Below are 22766 nucleotides of genomic sequence, written 5' to 3'. Positions count from 1 at the left end.
GCAGTTTTTTCAGGTGAATTTATACTCGGAATCTACCACGATCCAGGTAAGTCCAAGTTAATAATTGCGCAACACCGTCTCCACCGGATGGGTCGTCGGCAACGGCGAACTCGGATCAGTGCAACGTCGCCACTTTTGGCGGGTCATACGTATATGGGCAAAACTATTATTAGACCTTTCAACATGTCCTTTTTAACGCGCAGACAGCATGATCTACCTCCAGCACCATCAAATCTTCAACTTGGGCACTGCGATCCAGTAGCACCGTTGCGAAGCTCTTCATTCATCACAGTTTATTCAATTAACTTGGCACTCTCAGTCCTCATCTCAAGGACGTCGACGGATGAGACGCGTCATCGGCGGCATTTACCGACCTGATGGCCACCGATGATGCGGCAAGGAATATCGAAGTCGAAGAAAACCAAACGAAAACCCCCGAGGACACCACGCAGGAGGGAAAGCATCAATCCTGCACCGACACAGAGAAGTTCCTTTCGGCCGCAGATTGGGTCACCTTATTAGAACGACGAGGCCATTATAGGCCCCTACAGCCAGGTCGATTGAGAAACAGCTTGCTTGCTGGGGTCGGATTTCTTGAGCTGGGAAATGCAGGAGACTTTGCTGCCAATGTCTGGAACGAAGTCCCGGTGAAGAAATGGGTCGCTGTTCTGATGGCTCTTGGAGCAACGATGGCCCTGGTGACCTCCCTTTTCGCTTTTCGCGATGTCGCGCTCAGCTGGCGCAATATACAGGTTTTGAGGCGGGAGAGATCATACTTGAAGCGGGAGAGAGCGCGATGCCGTCGTGACAAGGCTAGCCTGCGGAGTGTGGACGCCATAATAGGCGTCAATTTCCGTGAGAGTGGCACCGAGCTGCTGGATCGGCTTATCGTGGACGTGCTCTTAGGTTTCGGCGCCTTTCTGGTCAGCATTGGAACTTATATGGCCATTGGTGGCGCGAATCCTTCCGTCTTCAAAGCCAGCAATTTGCTGTCAGGATACATTGGCAATGCTGCAGGAGCAATCTACGGTCTTGTCAACGCCGGGTGGTCTGCCTACGTTTCGATACGAGCACATCGACACCGCTCGGCAGGGCTCGCCAAATTGGACTCTGATCTCGCCAAACGACTGTTGCGACACCGCACCCACAAAGTACAGACTCACGCATTGGTACTTGCAGTCACAGGTCTTGCCGCCGGTGCCGGAGGTCTCATTACCGCCACGATGTGGTGGGGTTATATCATCCTGGTCCCCTGCATCATCTCAAACATCTACTGCAACTGGATGTGGCGGCACCAAATCGGATATGAACGACCCATAGCTGGCAAGATTGTCCAGATCGACCAACAGTTGCTAATCAAAGAGCTGGAATACGTCGACCTTATGAGCAATTACCTGGGAAGACGGGCACGTTCAGATCCTCCCAAAGATGACGAGGCCGATGATCTCACATCGATCGTCTCGGTCATCCAGTTCATGCTATCCATCGATATTTTCGAAAGCTTCTGTGTCCGTGTCATGCAGGAGCGGCGGTTATCTGCAGCTCTGTTGGAAGCGTCAGAAGGAGGTTTGACAATTTGCGAGCAGACGTTTCTGGAGCTGGACCAAAAGCATCTGCCCCTGGTACTGGCGCTCGCGAGGACGCATATCAGCGAGAGAGGCCCAGTACAGTTACGATACCGGGAGAGATACCTGCTGGAGACTCTGGGGTGCTACTTGCGGGTACAAGATGACACTGTTGTTAGCAAAGTCCTCGATCCTCCTCTTCCAAAAGAACCAGTATAAGACACCTTCTAATGAGAACGAAGTCTTTCTTTTTCTCCCCTTTTCTGTATCGAAGCCGACTCAGGAGAGAGAGACACATTGGACTAACAGCAGACCTATTCTTTTGCGTCGGCCATCAACTTCTCGATCGCTTGCTGCCCGTGCCCGATTGACCTGTTTGGAAAATAATGAGTTTTGTAACAGCATTGAATGTTAGAAACGCAGTTTCCTGGCTTCCAACTCTCTCTGCATTGAGCCTTCAATGCTTCGAATGAGCGCCGTAGCGAATATTCAATGTGTGGATGAAGCATTGCAAACTTCACAAGGGTCCGTTGCGCCACGGAGGGAATAGCAGGGTTTTGAGATGGCGGCGGGGTATCTCCGGGCATGGTCCGGCTCCACCAGATTTACGATGTATATAAGTTTAAACCCCGAAAAAGTGCAATAAAATCATCCCGATTTTACACGGTTCTATAGTGTAGTGGTGATCACTCCGGATTTTGACCTTGCGATGGAATGCTGCTCATTCTTTCGCGTCGAAATGTTCCGGCAACCCCGGTTCGAACGTGAGTTTCAATCCCGTTCACATATGTCAATGACCACCACAATACTAACTCTCATCCAGCCGGGTAGGACCTCTCATCTCCTTCTACAAATTTCTTTTTGTGTCCAACAAATATGATGGTAGAGACAAGCTGAGCTGGATTTTTGTTTTTCTTTCTCGGGGCAAAACTCTCACATTCTGAGTCAAGGAAAGTGGCGTGGCCAAATTCTTTTCTCGATCTGGAAAGAGTAGCCGACGCCGGGGCATCAGTTTCCCCTCCGGCGCAAATACCAAGGCCTGGGTTTCTGCACCGTGTGTGTCGTTTTCTTGGTTGTTATCAACGATAGTATGTGTACGACATGAGGAGGTGTGGAAAAGGGGCTCATCTCTATCGACTATGAAAGTTGGGAACATTTAGAAGAGAGCGAGGTTGTTGTCAATAGGAGAAGAAAAGTTTAACTATCCCATAGTTTTTGGCTGATCGGGCAAGGCTGAAAAGGCCCAACTCCCTCGACAGTAGGAATCCCCCGAGCCTCGTCATATGAAGTGCAGACTGTCACGGCCCGCTCCGCCACCAAGAACTGTCCAACCTTCCTCCTCAGCTTGACTCTCATTGCCAGGCTCGGGATACTTCTTCACATTTTCGATCGCCCATCTCGTCTCGTCCCCCAGCACAGGCGGGTATCTCCCACGGTCCTCGAGCAAGGGCAGACCGGCCAGATCGAATAGGCCTCGAAGCCACTCCATCGTCTCTCCATTGTCCCAGGGAATGTCGTGAAACTTCCTTCCCTCCCTGCTTACGAGTCGCCACCTGTCCCGCTCCCATTGCTCCTGTGCCTCCCGGGCCGGGAGTGGGAGTGCGTTTCTGCCTGCAAATAGCCGCGCCAGTGCGATGGCTTGGTACTCGAAGGAGCGGAACGTGAGGACACGAGGAACTCCGACAATGCCCAAGGTTGGGAAGTCTCGATGGAATGTGTGCCAGTAGCTGCCGATGAGACGGTTCTCGGTATAGTCCCAGAGTGGCCCACCATTGGCGCGGGCATTCCAGAAGGGAAACGAGGCCTTGTATCCTGTACAATAAATGACGACGTCAATGTCGGAAAGAACTGTACCATCCTCGAACACAATGTCTCCCGTTGGCATGTATGCTTTCACAATCGGTTTCCATTCAATCCCTGAGGGTGGTTTGTCGCCGTCCCAGCGAGAACGCGATCTCCGAGACTGATAGACGGGAAGACGAGCGGTTTGGACCAACGCAGTCGTGACGTCGTGCCCGGAGGCAGAGTTTCCGATGACTAGGACTCTCTTGCCGTGATGTGCCTGTGGATTGCGGTAGGATTTGGAGTGCATTACCCGTTCTGGAAATAAACGGAAATATTTGTCGAGACCTTCGACTTCGGGGATCTTTAGATTAAGTGACAGTCAGGAAAAGCAGATTTGGGAACATTGCAAATATACTCGGAAACGCTCGAAACAGACTTACAAATGGTACCGAATAGTGACCGTTTGCCAGGATGACAGCGTCGAATTCTTCTTCCCACCAGACATCCACGTGCCGCACAGAATCTCTTCGTCGAAGTGTGAGCTTCCACCCGTCCTTGGCCGGTAATCTGGACAGATCTTCCACTGTGGTGTTCAGAACAAGAAATGTGTCCGTTCGGTTCAGGGCGAAATAATTTGCTATGTATTGCCGTGGTACCCAGTGCGGTGGGAAGGGGCCGTACGGGAACCTGCAGTCGGAGAAACACATTGCAATATCGGGAACATTGGTCCTGTCACAGCTCTGTTTGGAATCTCTCGTAGGCAATAGGGAAGGCTGACTATACTTACGTCAGGCTGTCGTAGATCGGTGTTCTGTCATATCGTTCTTGTAAACTAGGAGAGGTCACTTTTGGAAGTGCTTCGGGGATTTCCAATGGAGGGTCTGTCTGCGGAGGGTTGCCACCGGGCAAAAGCTTGAGGCGAGGCCCCGGGTCAGGATCGTATATCCTAACCGTTGATTTTGTCATTCGCAAGGTTGCGAGGACTAGTTTGGGATGGTTCAATTCCTACCACGTTCCCCCAGGCGCTTCTCGCCGTTCAAATACTCGGATGCGGCTGAAGCACTTTTCTGCAGCAAAGGCTGCAGCGGCCGCGGCTCCTTGATTCTCTCGTATGAGCAACCCCTACCTAGGACAAGAGGTGACAAGAGATCAGAAGAGATGAGGTGGCATTACCTGATGCACCAGCGCCGATAATAGCAACAGACTGAACTGGGGTTGGGCCCATAGCTCCTGAACAGGAATATCTCGGCCAAGGATGATATTGTTTTCCAAAGGTTAGTGTGTAAGCTCAGTCCGGTGCATCTAGAAGTCGAGGTTGTCAGTGTCGAGGAATAGGACAAAGTGACATATCACATAGGGTGACTCGAGATTCGCCATCCAGGGTAAGATGGCGTGCTCGAACCGTCAGAATGAGGCTTCCCACAGGTCCAAAGCTGGCACCTAAGAAGTGATCGATCCTCTTCCCCATAACACTCCCTATATGGATAGATGAGGGCATCTGAATACGATGCAGCCCACAGATTGTCAAGTTAGGCGGCTGGTGCTGCCACTAGATCTGGCAGACCCACTGGCAAACAGACCAGTCAAGTTGTCCAGACGAGATCTTCTATGTGGCCAGGTACCCTGGTCAATCCTGGGCGTATGTAGTGCGAAATCAACGTATCGAGTATGTAGACAACATGGAAGGTATGTTGCTAGAGCATCTCGATAGGCGCAACCATCTCGTCTGACAAGCAGCATGGCGACAAGGGAGACTTATGACAGAGGATAACGTCGAAGGGCAGCATCTTCGTCCTCGACAGGCCTTTGTCTCGGCCACAAACACGAGCAGTCACTCGATATACTGCTTTCTGGCCACCGGTAGCATTACAACAGGTAATGAGAAGTTCGTCGCCAGTAAACTCCTCCCGGTCTTCCTAACGATGGTGGCGTGAGAGGAAGAGCGTATGGTTTAGATATGAGTCGCACGTGAGCTCCGAGCAGTTTTCGCCCAACTTTGGCCGCCAAGACGGATTGGCCAATTGGCCAATTGCAATCCGCATCCCAAGCTCCGATTGACAGTTCAAAGTTGCATCTCGCATGTTTCCAAAGCCTGCGCCAGCAGCGACCATTGCCCAACCACTCTCAACATGGCGCGATTAAGGCTCCTGCGAGCTGTAAGTGACGGTCTTTGACCTGCTTGACAACACTAACTCTCGCATAGTCGAAACAAGCCGCAGTGTTCGCCCTGGGAGCAACGGCCGCGACCCAAGTCCACTCGTTTCCCTCACCATTCCGTACAGTTTATGCAGAAGCTCCCTCAAAGGACCAGGTACGAAAAAGTAGTTCTTACTCCTCGAAGATTCTTCGCTGATGCCTCTATAGCTCCCTGATAAGAAACCCATATACTCCGACTTCCCAGTTGCACCAACTGTTCCTGAGCCCTCCCCTACATCTCCCGTCTCCAAACCGAACCCGCACTCACCCACGCCTACCGACCGACTCACAGAGCAAGTTAAAAAAGCCCGGTTGTTTCTGTACGACAAGTCTCTCGCCGCCGAAACATCCTTCAACAAATTCTTGTCCTGGGCATTCCGTAAGGAAACAGACTTCAGCAACACCATTGCTTCATTGGCCCCGGCTCCCGAGACCGGAGAACAGCTCCTTCCTGGAGCTATATACGTGTTGGTAGCGACACTTACCGGCTCCATAGTGACCCGAAACCGAGGGATCTTCTTGCGGACGACCTTCCCGCTCGCTGTGGGTATTGCGGCGGGCTGGTACCTTATCCCAGTGACGATGCGGAACACCTCGGACTTGATCTGGGAGTATGAGAAAAAGGTGCCTGCCGTCAGTGAAACCCATGCTCAAATAAGTGGATATGCAAAAGAGGCGTGGAGGCAGACGAGGCTGCATACGAAATTTGCCACGGACTGGGCCGATGAGAAGGCGACCGAGGCTAGGAAAACTGTCGAGGACTTGGTTTCGAAAGGCAAATAAACCACAATGGTTTGCGGGCAGGGTAAAGACTTGAAAGAAAAACAAGGAAGACTCGGATAAAGGAGTATAGCTCCCACAGGGAAGCGAGACCGATCATGAGACTTGGTGGTAGGTCGGCTTGCCCAATGTACAGAACAATGGCGTTTGTCCCCTTCGTGTTCCAAGTCTTCACTGTCGACTGCAGTACGTGCTCGCGTGCCCGTTCAAGGAATTACGCCTCTGCCGATTTCAAGGCGTCAAAACTCATCAGACAGATGCAAAGACACTGCAGCTCCTCGGCTTATCATGGCGTTACTACCACAATGTGACTCGCAAACCAGAATCGTTCAGTTAGATGATCAAGCTATAAAAAAGGACGAAGGTTCGTCGCTCGTCAAAATTTCTCAAGGCCATCTTTTTTCCCTTTTGAATGAATTAAAAAGCATTCCGCCAAACACCACACCGTTTAATTCATACATGAGTAGGAAAGACTGTATAGACGTCACCGATGGTCAGATAAGATCCCCGACTGTTAAATCAACGTCTGATGGGTTTGGTATGCCTCTACTCGGTTCATGTTCCCTTCTTCTCCAGGGGGCGTGCACGAATGATAAATGAGGAGCACCCGCCAAAACCTCGCCTCGTGGGAACTGGGGACTCCATTCGAGTTCCTGGCGCTCACCACCCTCCGACCCAGGTCAAAATGAGACGGCTGAGTCTGGGGAAGACTTGCGATCTGCTGCGCCGGACCGCAAGCTCCTCGCACCTCGCTCATTCTTAATGTGGTTCTCATGTCCAGTTCTCCAGATGCTGGTGAGGCGACCGGCCAGTTCGTGGTCAGCACCCATCCAGGCTTCCCATTTAGCCCCCCTTCCCGTGCCTAAGTGCCAAATCCGTCGTCGATTCAGCTTCAGCATACGTCCTCTCCGTGTCGCCAACGGGAAGCGAGTCCTCCTTTTGAGTATCAACTGGCAAGATTCTGGACTTGAAGGTGATATCGCGCTCGAAGATAGCCTTCTTTTTTGGTGATTCGGGCATTTCTTTTATGCAGGGTTTTCCTCATGTCAGAAGCTGGAGTGATGGCAGGGGAGGCGTCATCCTGGCAAGATCTTCGCTGATAAGTTGGTTTCGATATATCGCCTCCTCTGCTAGCGATCGCATGGCATCCTCTCCTTTCTGCAATGAAAACATCGTCTTGCAAGCTCAGCCTTCAAGTCGTGAACAGCGTATCCTCTTCTCTCAAATACTCGCCCACATCACCCTGCCGAAACGCCACAATACTGGTGGGTTCCAGCTTCCTCGCTTCAGCCGTGCTCCTCGCAGTAACGCCAAAGCCCAACGGTGTATCGTCCATCGCAAGGATCACGACGCCCGAATGTTCGGGGCAATCTTCACTCCACCGCCCGACATGCGCTTTCACCACATTACCGCCATACAAAAATGGCATTTCGCCATTTGGTTTCACCCACAGCTTGTATCGAGCGTGCGGAGCAATCACATCCAAGGCCGTGATGTGGAGGCGGAATTTCCCTGTCTTGGTGAATTTGCCCATGCAGGTGCCGAGTGACAGCAAGTTGTCACGGGCAATGGAGGTGGCTAGATTTGCGATAGCCAATCGAACGTAGTAGACGCGCGATTCGTGCAGGCGGAAGACATAGCGGTCGTCTTTGTCGGCGGAGGAGTCGCTCGGTGCGATGAGTTGGGTCAAGGAGCGGCCGGTGTAGTTGGCCAGCTTCGTAAAGAGAGTCTGTGTCTCGACGTCGGTGAGCGGTCTCATGTTGGCTTTCTTCTCCTTTGGAGAAAAGCTGGCAACCTGTAGAAAATACAGCTCGAGAGATCCTGGGTGTACGGGGTGTATGCAGAGTGCGGTGCGGGATCTTCAAAATTGTAAATAATTTTTGCGGAGCGGCAGATCCTCGGCCGAACTTTTTCTTTCGACGCTTTGACCGAAATTTTGATCCACCGCTAAATGTTCGAACCGTGCACATGCTGCTCAAGTGCGCGAGGCCGGTCATTAAGAAAGTGTAGCCATGCCTCACGGCCGTCCCGCGAAGCGGAGGCGCCTATCACCACCTCTTGACGACAACAAAGACTCTGAGACCATCAAGGCCTCTGACCTCTTCGTCCGCGCCGCAGATTGGGATCTCGAGCAAGAGTACGAAAAGAGGTCGAGACAGAAAAAGACCAAAGAGTCAACGAGACTTCCTATCAAGACCGCCGAGGGCAGGGTCCAGAGAGTAGAAGAGAAGATACACAATGAAAACGAGGAAGAGTCGGATAGTTTCCTGGGATCTGGAACAGACGACGACGGAGGCGACGAGGACAAGGACGAGACGACACCTCCCACCGAGACAGAATCCGCCGTTCCACAAGTCCCTCTCAGGCAACAGATTGTCGCGGCGAAAGAAGAGATTGCCCGCATCGCCGGCCTACTGAATGAAGATCCCGAGGAGCACGCCGGCTCCTTCAAGAAGCTCGCACAAGTATCTGGTGGTCCCACTGCGCCCGTTGCGGTTCAAAAACTTGTCCTCGCCGCACAAGCCGCCGTGTACAAGGATGTGATTCCGGGATACAGGATACGCTCTTACAAAGATGAAGAACTCGGGAACAAGATCTCCAAGGACGTGCGGCGAACGAGACAATATGAGCACGCTCTGGTCACTGGATACCAAGCATACGTGAAACAGCTGAGCAGTCTCGCGAAGGTCCGAAAGGGCGACGCAGATACACTCTCCTTGCGCACTGTTGCGATCAATTGCGCATGCACACTCCTCCTCTCCGTGCCACATTTTAATTTCCGGACTGAGCTGTTGAATATCCTCGTCCACGAAGTCGCCAGCCGTGACTCCTCACCCGACTATCTCAAATGTATCGAGACACTTGAGGAGTTCTTCTCCCACGATGAAGATGGAGCGCCGTCCCTCGAAGCCGTCAGCCTGCTCACTAAGATGATGAAAGCCAAAGACTATCGGGTCAGGGAAGAAGTACTCAATACGTTCTTCTATCTACGTCTACTGTCCGAGTTGCCACCACCTGGCTCAAGCAGTAAATCAGACAGGTCAGAACAGCCAGCGAAGCTGCACGGACGCAAGGTGAAGCAACAGACCTCGCAGCATCTATCGAAGCGCGAACGAAAATTGCTCAAGCAGCGCCGCGAAGTCGAGAAAGACATGGCCGAAGCCTCGGCGCTGGTCGACCACGAAGAGCGCGAGAAGATCCAGTCTGAAACTCTGAAATTGGTGTTTGTCACGTATTTTCGCGTCCTGAAGGCCAGGGTACCAGAACTTATGGGTGCCGTGCTTGAAGGATTGGCAAAATACGCGCACCTGATCAATCAGGATTTCTTCGGTGATCTCTTGGAGGCGCTCAAGGAGATTGTGAGCGCAGCTGATGAGGCCGTGAGAGGTGATTTGGACATGGAGGAAGCTGCTGAAGCAGAGAGGACACCGACGAATGTGGATGGGGAGACGATCCGCAACAGGAAACGCGAAGGCCTCCTGGCGACTCAAACTGCATTCACACTGCTCTCGGGCCAGGAGGTCTCCAAAGCCGCCTCGAGCTTACATCTTGACCTGAGTTTCTTCACGGCGCATACCTACCGTTCATTGTACCCGCTCTCGCTGGATGCGGACGTCGAACTCGGCCCGAAATCGCTTCGTCTTCCCGACCCACACTCCTCCAAATCTGCGTCGTCGTCAAGCTCACCGAACAACAGAATCAACATCTCCACGCCTATCCTCTTACTCACGCGCGTCTTGACATCTATCCTGCTGATGCCCTCGTCCCCACCGCCCACGCAGACAGTTTTATCGTTCTTCAAACGGCTCCTGACTGTCTCCCTTCAATTGCCTGAGAAATCCACGTTGGCAGTGCTGAATCTGATGGCCAAGATCGCGGATAAACACGGGCGCAAGATCGAAGCCTTGTGGTACAGCGATGAAAGGAAAGGAGATGGGGTATATAGGGGCGACAGCGAGAGTGTAGAAGGCACAAATGTGCTAGGGACTGGTAGCGGCGTTTGGGAGGCCGAGCTGTTAAAGAGGCATTACTGTCCCAAGGTCAGAGAGTCGGCTCAGAGCGTCGAGGGGATCATTAGAGATATGCACAGATAGTTACGAGGTTGAGAGGTTGAGTTAGCGACCGCCTGTGGCTGGTTAGACCTATCTTCTCCCTGTCGAGCACATGCTTCATATCTTGATGCATGTAACCATGAAAATTTCACATGTCTTTCCAAGGCGCGCTTTCGTCCTCCAGTCAATGATGAAATTCATCCATTTGGGGCATATATAAGTATCGCCCACGCCTGTCCGGTCCCTGGTTCTGGTGTGAAGCCGTCTCTTCTCTCTGAAACACTTACCTCTGCCCATGGATGCGATGTTCAACAAACCCCTCCCATGTCGAGAACTCTAGCAAAAACCGTCAGTGCTAGCCGACCTGAAGAAAAGGCAGTTGAAGTCGTTGTGCACGGACAACACCGGAGACATGATCTTCTCTTGAAAAGAGCAGACCCGGGTATCCCTCAGCGAGTTGTGCTGGGTTTCCTCTGATCAGCTACAACACCGCCACTGTGGCTGGGCATGTGCGATGTCGATGGCGGCGCCGAGGACCGAGTAGACGAGGAGGGACTGATAGGCTGATAGGCGTCGGTTCGCAAGGACAGCCCAAGCTTCTTGAACATCCCAACAAAAATCCTGGAAACATCGTCAAAAGCACATGGCATGCTTTTCACATGTGCGCCTCATTCCGCGCCAATCGACAACATGTCAGCCACCCTTGCAAGATCCAGAATGGCATGCATTCGCGGCACAAAACCTTGCGGGCACCAAGCATGTGTCTCCAGTGCTCGAAGCTAATGCTGCTGCTGCTGCGCACCATTGACGCCTCTGTCCCACTCGCCACAGGATAGAAGTTCCGCCAGGCCTTGGGATGAAGCCCATAAGCTCACCGGGAAGCTGGGGGGCCGTGGTATGACAGGTGGGATTATATGACGCCTTTGCTTCTATTATTTCCAAGCTTGTTCTTGTGTTCCTGAAATGTTGGTTGCTTTTAACAAATTCGAATAACCTGTTCTTCGAAGGGGGCTTGCGTTTGGCCTGTGGTAGGAATTCTCGCCCTTGACACAATTTCCATCCCTTTTCTCCCACCGACCACAATCTCGGACCGAGAAAGCGTCGGCGGATTTGTGCTGAAGATCAACCGGCTATTGCCGCTCATATACAGCTGAGGGCTGACATCTCCTGACTTTGGAGAGTTTCGTCCGATCCCATTTCTCGGATTCAGGGTCCTGCTACCTTGTGATAGCCCTGCAACTTGGAGTTCAGTGCTGGTGCTCATGACACTTGATTTTGATAGCCCTGCAGCTTCCAGACAACTCCCATTCCCATCATTCATAAGGTACGTAGCGGTTTTTGACTTTCGATTTTCGTTATCTTTCTCTGTCTCTTTTGTGGTTTCCCTTGTCAATGGAGAATGGGACAAATTGGATTGGTGCGGTCGCACTTTCATCACCCGATATCGATCCAACATGGGTGCATTGACGTGAACAACTGATCAATGAATTCCTAACTGCCATAACGAACACGGAGCAGAGCTTCATCCGGGCTAGGTTGGTTGGACGATCAAGAGGAACTAGTATCGCAAGGAAGGAATCACCACGAGCCGAGAGTCAGTCGCATTCGTCTCGGGAAAGTCACCTGAATACTCCTCAGGTGCGACCTCGTGAAGGCCTACCACCTCTTGTCGTCTTGGAAGCACGGCAAACCATCTGTTAATAATATACAAGCCCATTCTTACCCTCGCGAAATCTTTGCTGATTATGATTTCTTCTGGTGTAGTGAGACCCAGGCAGCTCGCTTTCTGCGACTTCCCTCTCGCGCTTCTACTGTGACCGCACTTTCTCTGGAAGGCTCCTCGAATTAATCGTCACGTCTCAAGCCTTCCAAGATGGTGTCAACCACCATTACTTTCGAAAAGGACAACGTCCAGCCTCCAGTGTATGTTGCTGGAACGTTTACGGACTGGGCACCCATGGAGATGAGCTTCGAAACGACCGAATCAAATGGCTCTACCCAGCACGTCTTCTCCTATAAGGCTGACCTCGACCCCGGTGACTACCAATACAAATTCAGGCTCGGTCCTGGTGATTGGTGGGTTCTAGATGAATCAAGCCCAACAGGTCTCGCCTACTTCTCTATGATCAAATGCTCGCCGCTGACTGGTTCTAGCAAACGATGAACATGGCAATGTCAACAATGTTGTTTCCGTCAAAGCTCAGGTGTCCAAACCCCGTCCTGAAGAGCCAATTGAAAAGATCTCGAAGCCCGTCGCCCCCATCCTCAATACGAAGGATGCTCACATCATTGAGGATGAGCCTGATCGTCCAAGCGAGAATGGCATTTCATCCCAACAAAAGGATATTGAACCTTATCCCCCAGCTGGGGTGGTGATGTCGAATCTCCTCGATTCTCAGGATTCTAAAGAGGTCGACGTCAGGGCGGAGGATCCTAATAGCATCGACGCGAAACAGGTTCACTTAAATGGGGCGGCAGATAAAATGGCACAAGATGGTATTGCCGCCAGAAAGGACTCAATCCCAGACTTTGCTCCGCCGCCATATTCGATCGCTACAAATGGGACTGTGGCGCCGCCTGCAGCATCAACCAATAGTGCGGTTCCCTCTGAGAAGCAACCAGCGGGACCAGTTGTCAACAGCAAACCAGAGACCAAGGCGAAATCATTCATTTCGCAGATATGCAATACCAGGTGAGCCTCTATGGTTCGTGGCACCAATCTGTATCTGACAAATTCCCCAGAACTCTTGTCTTGGTCGTTGCAATGGTTGCAGTGCCTGCTGCTGTGTCTTATTATCTGCGGCGATAGCGCGCTGGTGGTGTTTGACGTGCAGGCATAGTTCAATGTTTGCAAATCCATCCTCTAATGAATGCTCGGAGTCATGGTTTCTTCTTCCTACCCAGGGAATGCGTTAGTAGAACACAAGCGGGCGACGCGATCAATCTTGTTGGTCCCTGATTTCGTGTTCGCTCTCAGTGGGAACTTGCGAGGTATCAAAAAGACGGTCTTTGAACTCTCTTCTTTGTTTTTCCGCTTGATTTAGTCACAGGCTGGTTCTCGACTCTGGAAAAGCAGGCAGGTACAGGCAATAACGAATCGTGGATAATCACCTCGCCACAGCTGCTGTGTGGTCCAGCAGTCCGCATCCATTCACCCTGTTTCTGCGTTGTTCTGACGTTGATCCTGAAGTGCTAAAGCTGCGAGCGATAATTTCTCTTGTTTTCTTTTTCCTTTTTCACGGACGATTCCGCCTTTGGAGTCCTGGCCGATCCACGTCCCCCAAGATCTCCTTTTTTGTCGTTCCTAGGTTGCTTGTGAGATATTTCCCTTCTTCGTCCTCCTTCTAGCCTCAAATTCCCAGCCCTTCCATAACCCCTTGGCTACACCCCTCCTTACAACCGACAGAACGTCTCCACAGCCTCCTTGGTCTCCTCCTTGGTCTCCTTGACCAACCCACTAACAGCCCTGAACTTATCATCCTTGGCATCACCAACCAGCTCAAACAGGACGCTCTCACTCGTCGTCACGACGGCACCTTCTCTCGCCAGCCTCTGCAGCGCCACGGGTCTCTCTCCCGCATTGCACGAACTCACGCCGTCGGCGATCACATACACCTTGTGGCCCGCCGCGAGCAGGTCCAGCGTCGTCTGCGTGACGCAGATGTGCGTCTCGATGCCCACCAGCAACACGGATAGCTTCTCGCTCGGGGATGCCGTGAGGGTTTGTAAGTGCGACTGTAGTTTGGGCACGAGCATGCTGAAGGCCGTCTTGTCGATCGCCTCGGGCGTCGAGTCCGGGACCAGCGATGTGAGTTCGGACACGGTGGCGCCGAGCTTGGAGGCGTTTTGCGTCGTGATCAAGATGGGCATGTGCAGGATTTTGGCCGCTTTGACTAGCTTCTGGCTCGTGGCTATCCTGTTTCCCATTTTGCGCGCAATAGTATGAGTAACATATCACATTTCATGTTTCACAATTTTCGATCCCCCCCAAGCAAGTCCATCCACCAGAAAAAGGAGGTGGTGTTGGGGCGAGGGGACGGGACGGGGAGGGGCTTTAGGAACATACACCTTGGGGAACTCCCAGATCGCATTGCGGAATTTCTCCTGGATGTCGCAGATACTGCATATAGATCGCGAAACGTTAGTCAGTGAGCAGTGCTGGTTGGGTGGATATACATATACATGTATACGTCTGAGGAAGAAGGCGGGGGGAACGTACAACAAGACCGGATTCGCTGTGAATTGGAATGCCCGTAGGCGATGGAATGTCAGCATGCCGAACGAAATGCAACGGTATTGTCCATTGATTCATCATTCATCGTTCATCGAACCCACTTTGTGGGTGCAGTTCGTCCATAATATCCCCTCATATAGAGATATGGCATATGTCGAGCTCGCACACTTGAAAGGGCACCTCAAGACCAGGTATGATGATGGGCAAAATGAGCAAAAGGAGGACCCCGGCCATCTGCACCGCCAAAAAAAAAGAGAAGGGGTCTTCATCAGGAAAACTGACCGATTCTTTTACTGTTCACCGACATCTTTCTTTCTTTCCCTCGCGCCTTCGGCACTGCCCAGTCAGGTCTATTGTATACTTTTCCGAGTGATGGGCTGAGTAGTGTGGCTCTTTCTTTCGTGTCTTTGCAAATTCCCACCGGGGGGGAATACGGGCCTGCTCTAATGAAGGCGGAGAAAAAGGCTCCTCAAACTTGATAGACGAACAACAAGTCGATGGAATTGGAGCCTCGACTGGCAAACAGTATACCTGGGTATTCTTGTTCGGCAAGGATCTGGCCGTGCGTCACGTCGTTGCTATGGTGTTTCGAATGAGCAAGGAAGATCTACGAGGTACTGGACATTTAGTTGTCCATCCACATGGGCGGTGGATGATCTCACTTTTGTTTCTGTTTCGGCGGGAATCGGGCGAGCGGGACAATGGCCGAAGCGGCAAATCGAATTCCCATGAGAAAATGGGCAACATGTGGGGAACCCAGCCTTATGCCTCACGCATCTTTCATCTTATCAATACCTCGATTACTTTTGCAACATGACCCTCGTATGAGGCTCTTTTGAATTCTACCTGCCCTGCCTGTCCCGCGTCCTGACATGACAGGGCGAGACAACGGCGTGGAATACACGTCAACTGTCAAGTGAAGCCCCACCCATCAAACCATCCTCTCCCCCTCCTCTTGATCCTGCATTACCTTCATCATCGTGACATCAAACAGGCTTCATCAAGTTCTCAGTTGATTTTCAATCATCCCGGTTCAGAGGAAGAGCCTTCGATCAAGACTCCACTCAACTGTTCGCCGTCGTTCTCCGTTGCGGCCCCGTGTTCAACCAACCAAAGGCAGTCCCCGAACCGATTGGATTACTCCGTGCTGTCGCAGTCGATGGCGCACCTTTCGACTCTTCGCTCGATTCTGGTTGAGCTGAAGCCTTCCCAGTGTCGTTCACATTTGCAGGCGAAATTTCTGTGCCATTTGAGGCGGTAGCCGACGCAGAGGGAGTTCTGGTGGCATTGGCCATTGTCTTCGCCGGCCGCAGAATTTTCATCGTTCTCTGAGTATGGGGTCGTGCGTAACTGGACGGAGTTTTGGAGCTCGCATCGTTTGGAGTGCTGGAGGATACAGAACGCCACGAGTTGGACCATACACCCGAACCAGACTTCGTCATTGGTGTGGTGAAGGACTTCTCGCTCCCAGTCGTCGACTTGGAATCGTCGGCGGCCCTTGGTTGAGACATGTCCAGACTGGATCGTGTTAATGGCTCTAAGGATTGATCCGCTCGACGGACATCTCCTGGTTCGGAGGGGTTAGCGGAAGGCAAACTACTGGATTGAGCTGCCGTAGGTGATGCAGCGTTCTGCGCCGTGTTGAGTCTTTCCGGTTGGCCAATGACTCCCACTGGCGAAGCTGGCGGCGGTAGAGCTTCGCCTATTGAGGACGACCGATGCCGAGAAACGGTGCACAGATCCTTGTAAGTGGCATCGTCTTCAGGCCGACACAAGGGAATCGAGACTTGATTTCGTTCCTCGTCAAAAATCATGACCTTGTCTTGTGAGAACAAGATGTCGGCATTGCGCGATCTCAGAACATCGCTGCCAAGGATGATTTGAATCGACGCATCAGTCGCCCTCTGTTCATCGACCACAAACTTGACCACCAACGTAGGGATGGGTGGCACAGGACTAGCTGATCTGACAGCAGCAGGACTGTGAATTTTGGCCTCAGTCAGATACACGGGTAGTCGAATACAGCGATAACCGTCTTCCCCGAATATGGACTCTGTCAGGTTAAGTTTGCACAACAGAGCATAGCTGACAGACGAAATCGTCGAACCCGAGCACAGGGCAGCGTAGAGCAGTGAGGTGTTGGAGAAGGATTGAGTCAGCCAGCAACGGATGATGGCCGGACATGGTCCTAAGATGAAGAAGCCCGGTGGAGGATTGCCAGAAACTCGAGGCGAGTTGTGAATTGACCCAAGCAGCCGACTCTGTTCAAGACCGAAGCTGTTCGTCCGACCAAAGCCAGCGGGCCCCGGTCTCCCGTCAGATCGATGTGAAAGAGATCTTTCCGAGAGCGCATGGCCACCCAGCCCACTGCCTGTACGTGTGGGCAATTCCATTGACTGTCTCGAGGAGCCATAATGGTTGTTGGCACTTTCGTCAAACCGTACTGAGTTTGCTCTTGATGCGGCGGCTCTCCGCGAGTCGTCAGTCGGGTCCAACGTCAAGGAAGTTATCATGGGATCTGCATCAAAATTGCGGAAAGCTTCAGCAGCGGGGTTGAGTGTCGACTCTAGGCATGGACATTAGTATAAATGGATAACCTGGCATGGGTCAGCTTACCATGATGCGAAGAACCCAGGGGGAAGGGAGAGCTCGCTCCCCACAGACTTCTAGGTCTGCTGCTATCAGGAGTCTTCTGCTCCAAACGCATGATGCGATCTGAGTGGAGAGCCTGCGTTGCAGAGAGATCGTTCAGCGTCTCTTGAATGCGCCACAATTCGTCTCTCGTGGCAAACTCGCGGGTGTCCATAGCAATCAGGCGCGCTCAAGTCCCACAGGCATTGACGTCGGAAGGAAGTGTGGTAGGAAGCTGAGAGGTAGGGATTGTGCAACGCATAGGCAGACACTTGAAACGGTCCTCGGCGGGGACGTACTCTCTCGTGGAGCAGAGCGAAGACAGTAGACACACCACCTAGCTACAATGCTCTCCTGGCTTGCGCCAGCCTGGCCAAACCCTTCCACCAACCGGTATTTATTGGCTCCGTCTCTTTATTGTCTCATCTGTTGGTTGCTTTGGAATATCCAATATTGCCAAATGTGGCTGGAGGGGAGAAAGGAAGGACAAAGAATGCGCCGGAGTTTGCACAAGGATGATCTCAGAGTGCCCGATGGTTTTTCTTAAAACAGAGTGCTCAGGATCAGTGGACGAGTGCAACGAGCTGACACGGAACACGACGAGGGGCGCAGGCAGCGCAGAAGTGGATTGAGAATGAGATGAAGTTGGACTAAGAATGCATGTGGAAGGGTGGGATGCGGAAAGACTTTTTGCAGATGATATGAGGGCTTTCCACTTCTGTGCGGGCAGCTTTGTCTCGTGTCCCGAAAAGTGCAGGGGTGAATGATATACTCTTGGTGAGTAAGAGAGCGATACTAGGTAGCTAAAAGACAACTTAATGTCTTGGTCTGAAAGAGACAAACAGCGATGTTGTAATTCTGGGGCAACAACGACCCTGCATCTCTGAATCTGCGTCTCGTCTGTCTCATGACGCACCGTATGTTGGCGAGTTTCCTTCCGCTGTACTTCGCCGTAGCCTTCCCCAGAGGTGGAGTGACGGCAACGAAGTTGGACTTTGGTACAGACATATATATTCACCTGTGTTGGATCGGGGAATTCAAAAATGGGGTAAAAAAGCTGAACAAGTCCTAGTTCCAGTCTCTGTCAACGAACAAACGAGTTTCCTTCAAAGTCATCAAGATCATCCTGAAGCGGCATCACTACCTTTTCAAAGACCACACTTTGGAGCCCTTTATTGTCAAGTTCATCTCCATCAGGACCAGCCCAGAGCAGGCACACTTTCACGACATTACAGTAGCGATCCCCATTTCGGTCTTGTACAAAGTCCAGGAGCCGGAGCGCGGTTTTGAGCTTAGCTACCGCTTCACTCTCATCGTGGTCTTTCGGCTCGTACAGGGCCTCGAGAGGTTGACCAAGAGATAGTTCGACCAGCGCCAGTCCGAGTGGGAAAAGAATCTTGCTCCTGATAAGAGGGTGGCTGCTCCATTCGCTGCCGCTCTGGGTTCCAGCTTTTAGTGCTGCCTGAACGAGGGCTCGGGAAAGATATGGAAGGCTGCTCATGTGGTTCGAGTAGTAGTCTGATTGCGACGGCAGCAGGATATTTTCAAGTCCCCATAGCGATTCCAGCCAGTTGCCATGGAGTTGGAAAACACAAGAGGCTAGAATAGCTGCAAGGTGCCGGCTGTTGCGTTGACTGATAGGGGGCAGCAGAATGTCTCCTACCCTCGGAGATAGAGAATGGTCCTCGAGGATACTTTTGATGGACCTAGTGGATTGATCAGTTGGAAGTTTCCTAACGATGTAGATATCGTGCCGGCGCCGGTTGAGTACATCCGTGAGGAACCCAATGTGTTCCCGCCTCGACCCTTCTTGTGAACAGAGTTTAAGAGCGTTGCAGACATCTTGAAGCTGTTGGCCGGGATTACCCTGCTTCGGCCACGGGATGGTTTCGAGTACTGGCTTGACAATGCCGAAACGGACGCCCTTTGACTCATTAATTCTAGAAGCTTGAGAGAGTTGCGTCTGCAGGAATATCCGAGATGTTGCAGAGTCAGCATCGTCTTGAAGGTCCGCTGCTTCAATCTCGACTTCTTCGCCCGCCATCAAGACTCCTACCTCGCTACCTTCCTGGTATGAAAATCGGTGGACGACGAATTTGGATTTTGTCTGCGTACATCTCGACCCACCACCACGACATTTGGAGGGTGGATTTTCCAGACGCAGCTGTAGGACGTGCTTCGCTTTGCAGGGACAACTCCAGCAATTGCCACAAACAAATGTTTCGTACACACTGCGAGCGTGCCGCCTAATCTTAGTGTAGTCTTGCAATAACCCTCGGTTCGGCCAACGAGATTTCCGAGACTCGGCCAATTTGTGGACTTGTTCGGTTATGGTGGAAAGTGTTTGGTTTGCGCTTCGAATCTTGCCCAGAAGAGCTTCATAGACCTTCTTGGATAATACATCAGTGAACCTTTTGAAATTGGGCACCGCGTTCGAAGGCGCCGAATGAGTACCCAATTTTTCTTTCAGATTTTTGAGCATGTCGCTGAGTTCACTCATTGTCACCATGTACGCTCCGTAGCTGGTCTTCATCATTTTTTGAAGGGCTGCATCGTATTCGCTGCGTTTCCAGAGGTCACCGTCAGGATTCTGTAGCAATGTCGCTATGTCTTCTTCATCGTGCACTATCTGGAGAAGAACTCTTTCCAAATTATTCTGAAAAATAGTGGTCTCTGTGCTGAGGCCATCTTGATAGCGCCTGACCTCTCTTTGATACCTGCGGGTTGATACCAAGATCTTAATGGTTCCGACGCCTTCCCGATACTCGCCAATAAGGGAAACAACAATGGGCAGAGCTCCAAGCACAATGCCGGCAATTTCGAAGCCTGACATGATCCAAGATCTGCAAGAAGGATTATACAAAGGAGAGGCTAGTAAGGAGAATTCGTTTCAGACGGCTGATCAAAGCGAGCCACCACAGTACTCGGTATATTACTGCCTGGTAGCCTTTGGCGCCAGAGGGGACTCCCGCCTACCCCGCGGTCCGCAACCCCACCTGCTAAACTCGACTGTTGTTTTAATTACAACTAAGGGCGGACAACCGCCGATGGGGCACTTACCTAGTATTTCAAGGGCACCATTGGAGAGGTGCCACTTTTCGCCCCGCTTTCAGCCTCATGAGCCTCTTCTATTACCTACCTACTACCCCTCCAAACCCTCCAGGACGGCACTCTCTCCTTCCAGGTCCAAGCCCGAGCCTTCACCATATCAGGACTATCTCTGCAATTCTACCCAATGTCACGAATGTAGGACCACGAGACGTTTCCTCAGCTGCATATAACTTGTTGACGGTTTGATGTATCCGCTGAATGCCACTGCTCGTAGAAGGCTCACTGATCCGGGTATCCTGGAATCAACACCACCTTCATTATATCGGAAACATAAGCCAGGGACACGATGAAGTCGAGTTCTATATCGACAGAGTTGCTGGAATGCTTGAAGCTATTCAACACACTTCTGACTAGAGACGAACTGTTCAACACCTCCTCTAGTATACCAAAATCTGTCTGGGACGATGAGCTTGGAAGACTGAGGGTGTGGGCCGCAAACATTGGTGCGCATCAGAAAGATCAATCTTCTCTAGACTACCGGTTGAGGAACGCTTCGCATGTCAAATCACAGATTATCAACTTGCTGCAGAGTCTGAAGATGACGTTGAAAGAGCTTGAAGAGGTCCTCATCGAGCTCAACGAAGAATATCCAGAAAAAGATGACGATGAAAGAAAGGCAGAAGTTGCAGAAATATTCAACGACCTGGTACAAGTCATCACAAACCTCTATCGAATGTCTATTCTTGTAAGGCAGCCATCACAACGGGACCGGTTTCTAAGATACCAGAAAGACGATGCGGCTGGATATGAACAATTTGACCGAAATCATGTGCTGGAAAAGTTTCGCAACGCCGACGCCAAAGTGATAGATAGGTTAGCAACAGCCGTCTCCAACAGACGCAGACATCTGAAGGCGCTGGAGAGGCACAGGGCCAAACTGGGAAAAGGTATCGGCCACGCTCGTGGGGAAGAGAATGACGATACATCCACCGTCATGTCTGGAACTCTAGCAACCGATTATGAAGAGGGATCTGCAGTGGCCAGACTCGAGTCTGAATCACTAAGTGGAGAGTCCACGACATCATATGCTGCCTCGTTCCTGGCGGGTGAAAAAGATATCAAGATCCCTCCGCCACCCGTCGGTTATGGCAGCGAGAAGCCATTTGAGTGTCCATATTGCTTCTTCATGACGACGACCAATAGCAGGAAGTCCTGGGCACAGCACGTGTTTCGGGACTTAATGCCATATATGTGCATTTTCCCTGATTGCAAAACACCAAATCAACTGTATGACAGGCAACGAGACTGGTCTTTACATTTGCAGACACATCGCCGGGGCTCAACAAACCTTTCATCGCTAGAACTGACTTTCTGCCAACTATGCCATAGAACTGACATACCGTTCCCAAAATATGAACGCCATCTCGCCGAACACCTGGAGGAACTTGCTCTGTTCGCCCTGCCACGTGATATGCAAGGTCATTCTGATGAAGACGATGACTATGATGGCCAGAAGAAGATTCGAAGCATAGAGAATAGCGCAACCTCCAGTAATGCCGACGATGGAGAGATATTCGATGAAGATCCTATCGCGTCTCATGATGCCGTTATGTGGATGGACCGATTGGGTATATCTGAAGAGGAGCGGCCGGCCACGGAGGGAAAACCAGCAGAAACAACGAATGAGGCGGAATCAAATATATCAGTTCTCCGAATAACCGGGCTATCAGAGTGGCGAAACAATGTGGCATTAGCAGCGGCTGATCCCACTGAAACGTCTTTTGCAGCAGTAGAAGGACAGGCACAGGAAGAAGGACACAGACCGACGATAAGCGAAATACAGGCTGTCGAGGAAGGGTTCAGGTTGACGGCAGAGGCAGCAGAGGCTAAGAAGAAACCTATAAGGTCCACCCGAGCGGAAGAAGCTCACGGTCATGAATCCAATAGTCACGGCCGGACGACACCTCAGCAACGTAAGTCCTAAACAATCCCTTGTATCCCTAGTCTAATGGTCCCTCAGTATCCGAGTCCCAGAAACGGCTCATCGAGGAGTTTGGCGGCCTCTTCTGTGACTGCGGCCAGTTCTTCCCAGGGAAAATGGCAATGGCCAACATCACCAGGCACGTCCGCGAGGCGAGCGTTCGCTTTCGTAACGCCTGCATCTACTGCAACAGCAAGTTCGCTGGGCACGAGAATCTTCACAACCACTTGCTGGTGTTGCATCCACAGCAAGTGTGCGTGTCTTGCGGCAGGGTTCCCGAGAGGAGACCTACCAGTAGAGCTCTCGTTCAGTCCAAAGACCCAGGCTGAGGTCGGGCTGTTGGTCCCGGACGAGCGAACTCACCGACTCGCTTGGGAGGAATGTCGTACATTGGCAGTAAGTGATCCAACCTCTACCTGCTGCATCGACTTGAGGCTGAAATTCTGCTAGCATACAGAGAGTCCTGTGATTTGGAACTACGGGGGCCAGAA

General features: G+C 51.7%; 10 protein-coding genes across 10 annotated transcripts; 5 read left to right on the top strand and 5 right to left on the bottom strand.

The window, feature by feature from the left end:
• Positions 1-377: 377 nt before the first annotated feature.
• On the top strand, positions 378-1784 carry Z520_03165 (uncharacterized protein; the record flags this gene model as incomplete). Its single annotated transcript, XM_016773678.1, has 1 exon — positions 378-1784. One exon carries the CDS (start codon positions 378-380, stop codon positions 1782-1784), a length of 1407 nt encoding a protein of 468 aa, XP_016635735.1.
• A 1060-nt stretch (positions 1785-2844) lies between these two features.
• On the bottom strand, positions 2845-4575 carry Z520_03164 (uncharacterized protein; the record flags this gene model as incomplete). Its single annotated transcript, XM_016773677.1, has 5 exons — positions 2845-3711; positions 3791-4079; positions 4138-4296; positions 4360-4447; positions 4524-4575. 5 exons carry the CDS (start codon positions 4573-4575, stop codon positions 2845-2847), a joined length of 1455 nt encoding a protein of 484 aa, XP_016635734.1.
• Positions 4576-5479: 904 nt separating this feature from the next.
• Z520_03163 (uncharacterized protein) lies at positions 5480-6329 on the top strand (the record flags this gene model as incomplete). Its single annotated transcript, XM_016773676.1, has 3 exons — positions 5480-5506; positions 5554-5661; positions 5715-6329. The coding sequence occupies 3 exons, from the start codon at positions 5480-5482 to the stop codon at positions 6327-6329; spliced, it is 750 nt and encodes a 249-aa protein (XP_016635733.1).
• Positions 6330-7518: 1189 nt separating this feature from the next.
• Z520_03162 (uncharacterized protein) lies at positions 7519-8085 on the bottom strand (the record flags this gene model as incomplete). Its single annotated transcript, XM_016773675.1, has 1 exon — positions 7519-8085. One exon carries the CDS (start codon positions 8083-8085, stop codon positions 7519-7521), a length of 567 nt encoding a protein of 188 aa, XP_016635732.1.
• A 253-nt stretch (positions 8086-8338) lies between these two features.
• Positions 8339-10420, top strand: Z520_03161 (uncharacterized protein; the record flags this gene model as incomplete). The annotated part of the gene is made up of 1 exon (XM_016773674.1): positions 8339-10420. The coding sequence occupies one exon, from the start codon at positions 8339-8341 to the stop codon at positions 10418-10420; it is 2082 nt and encodes a 693-aa protein (XP_016635731.1).
• A 1831-nt stretch (positions 10421-12251) lies between these two features.
• Z520_03160 (uncharacterized protein) lies at positions 12252-13187 on the top strand (the record flags this gene model as incomplete). The annotated part of the gene is made up of 3 exons (XM_016773673.1): positions 12252-12447; positions 12533-13070; positions 13121-13187. 3 exons carry the CDS (start codon positions 12252-12254, stop codon positions 13185-13187), a joined length of 801 nt encoding a protein of 266 aa, XP_016635730.1.
• A 584-nt stretch (positions 13188-13771) lies between these two features.
• Z520_03159 (uncharacterized protein) lies at positions 13772-14305 on the bottom strand (the record flags this gene model as incomplete). The annotated part of the gene is made up of 1 exon (XM_016773672.1): positions 13772-14305. One exon carries the CDS (start codon positions 14303-14305, stop codon positions 13772-13774), a length of 534 nt encoding a protein of 177 aa, XP_016635729.1.
• A 1371-nt stretch (positions 14306-15676) lies between these two features.
• Positions 15677-17418, bottom strand: Z520_03158 (uncharacterized protein; the record flags this gene model as incomplete). The annotated part of the gene is made up of 2 exons (XM_016773671.1): positions 15677-17178; positions 17229-17418. 2 exons carry the CDS (start codon positions 17416-17418, stop codon positions 15677-15679), a joined length of 1692 nt encoding a protein of 563 aa, XP_016635728.1.
• Positions 17419-18327: 909 nt separating this feature from the next.
• On the bottom strand, positions 18328-20076 carry Z520_03157 (uncharacterized protein; the record flags this gene model as incomplete). The annotated part of the gene is made up of 1 exon (XM_016773670.1): positions 18328-20076. The coding sequence occupies one exon, from the start codon at positions 20074-20076 to the stop codon at positions 18328-18330; it is 1749 nt and encodes a 582-aa protein (XP_016635727.1).
• Positions 20077-20640: 564 nt separating this feature from the next.
• On the top strand, positions 20641-22604 carry Z520_03156 (uncharacterized protein; the record flags this gene model as incomplete). The annotated part of the gene is made up of 2 exons (XM_016773669.1): positions 20641-22267; positions 22315-22604. The coding sequence occupies 2 exons, from the start codon at positions 20641-20643 to the stop codon at positions 22602-22604; spliced, it is 1917 nt and encodes a 638-aa protein (XP_016635726.1).
• Positions 22605-22766: the final 162 nt, after the last annotated feature.

Source organism: Fonsecaea multimorphosa (genome assembly GCF_000836435.1).
Source record: "Fonsecaea multimorphosa CBS 102226 unplaced genomic scaffold supercont1.4, whole genome shotgun sequence".
Taxonomy (NCBI): Eukaryota; Fungi; Ascomycota; class Eurotiomycetes; order Chaetothyriales; family Herpotrichiellaceae; genus Fonsecaea; species Fonsecaea multimorphosa.
The sequence above is the reverse complement of the archived record's forward strand: the minus strand, read 5'-3'. Positions and strand labels throughout refer to the sequence as shown.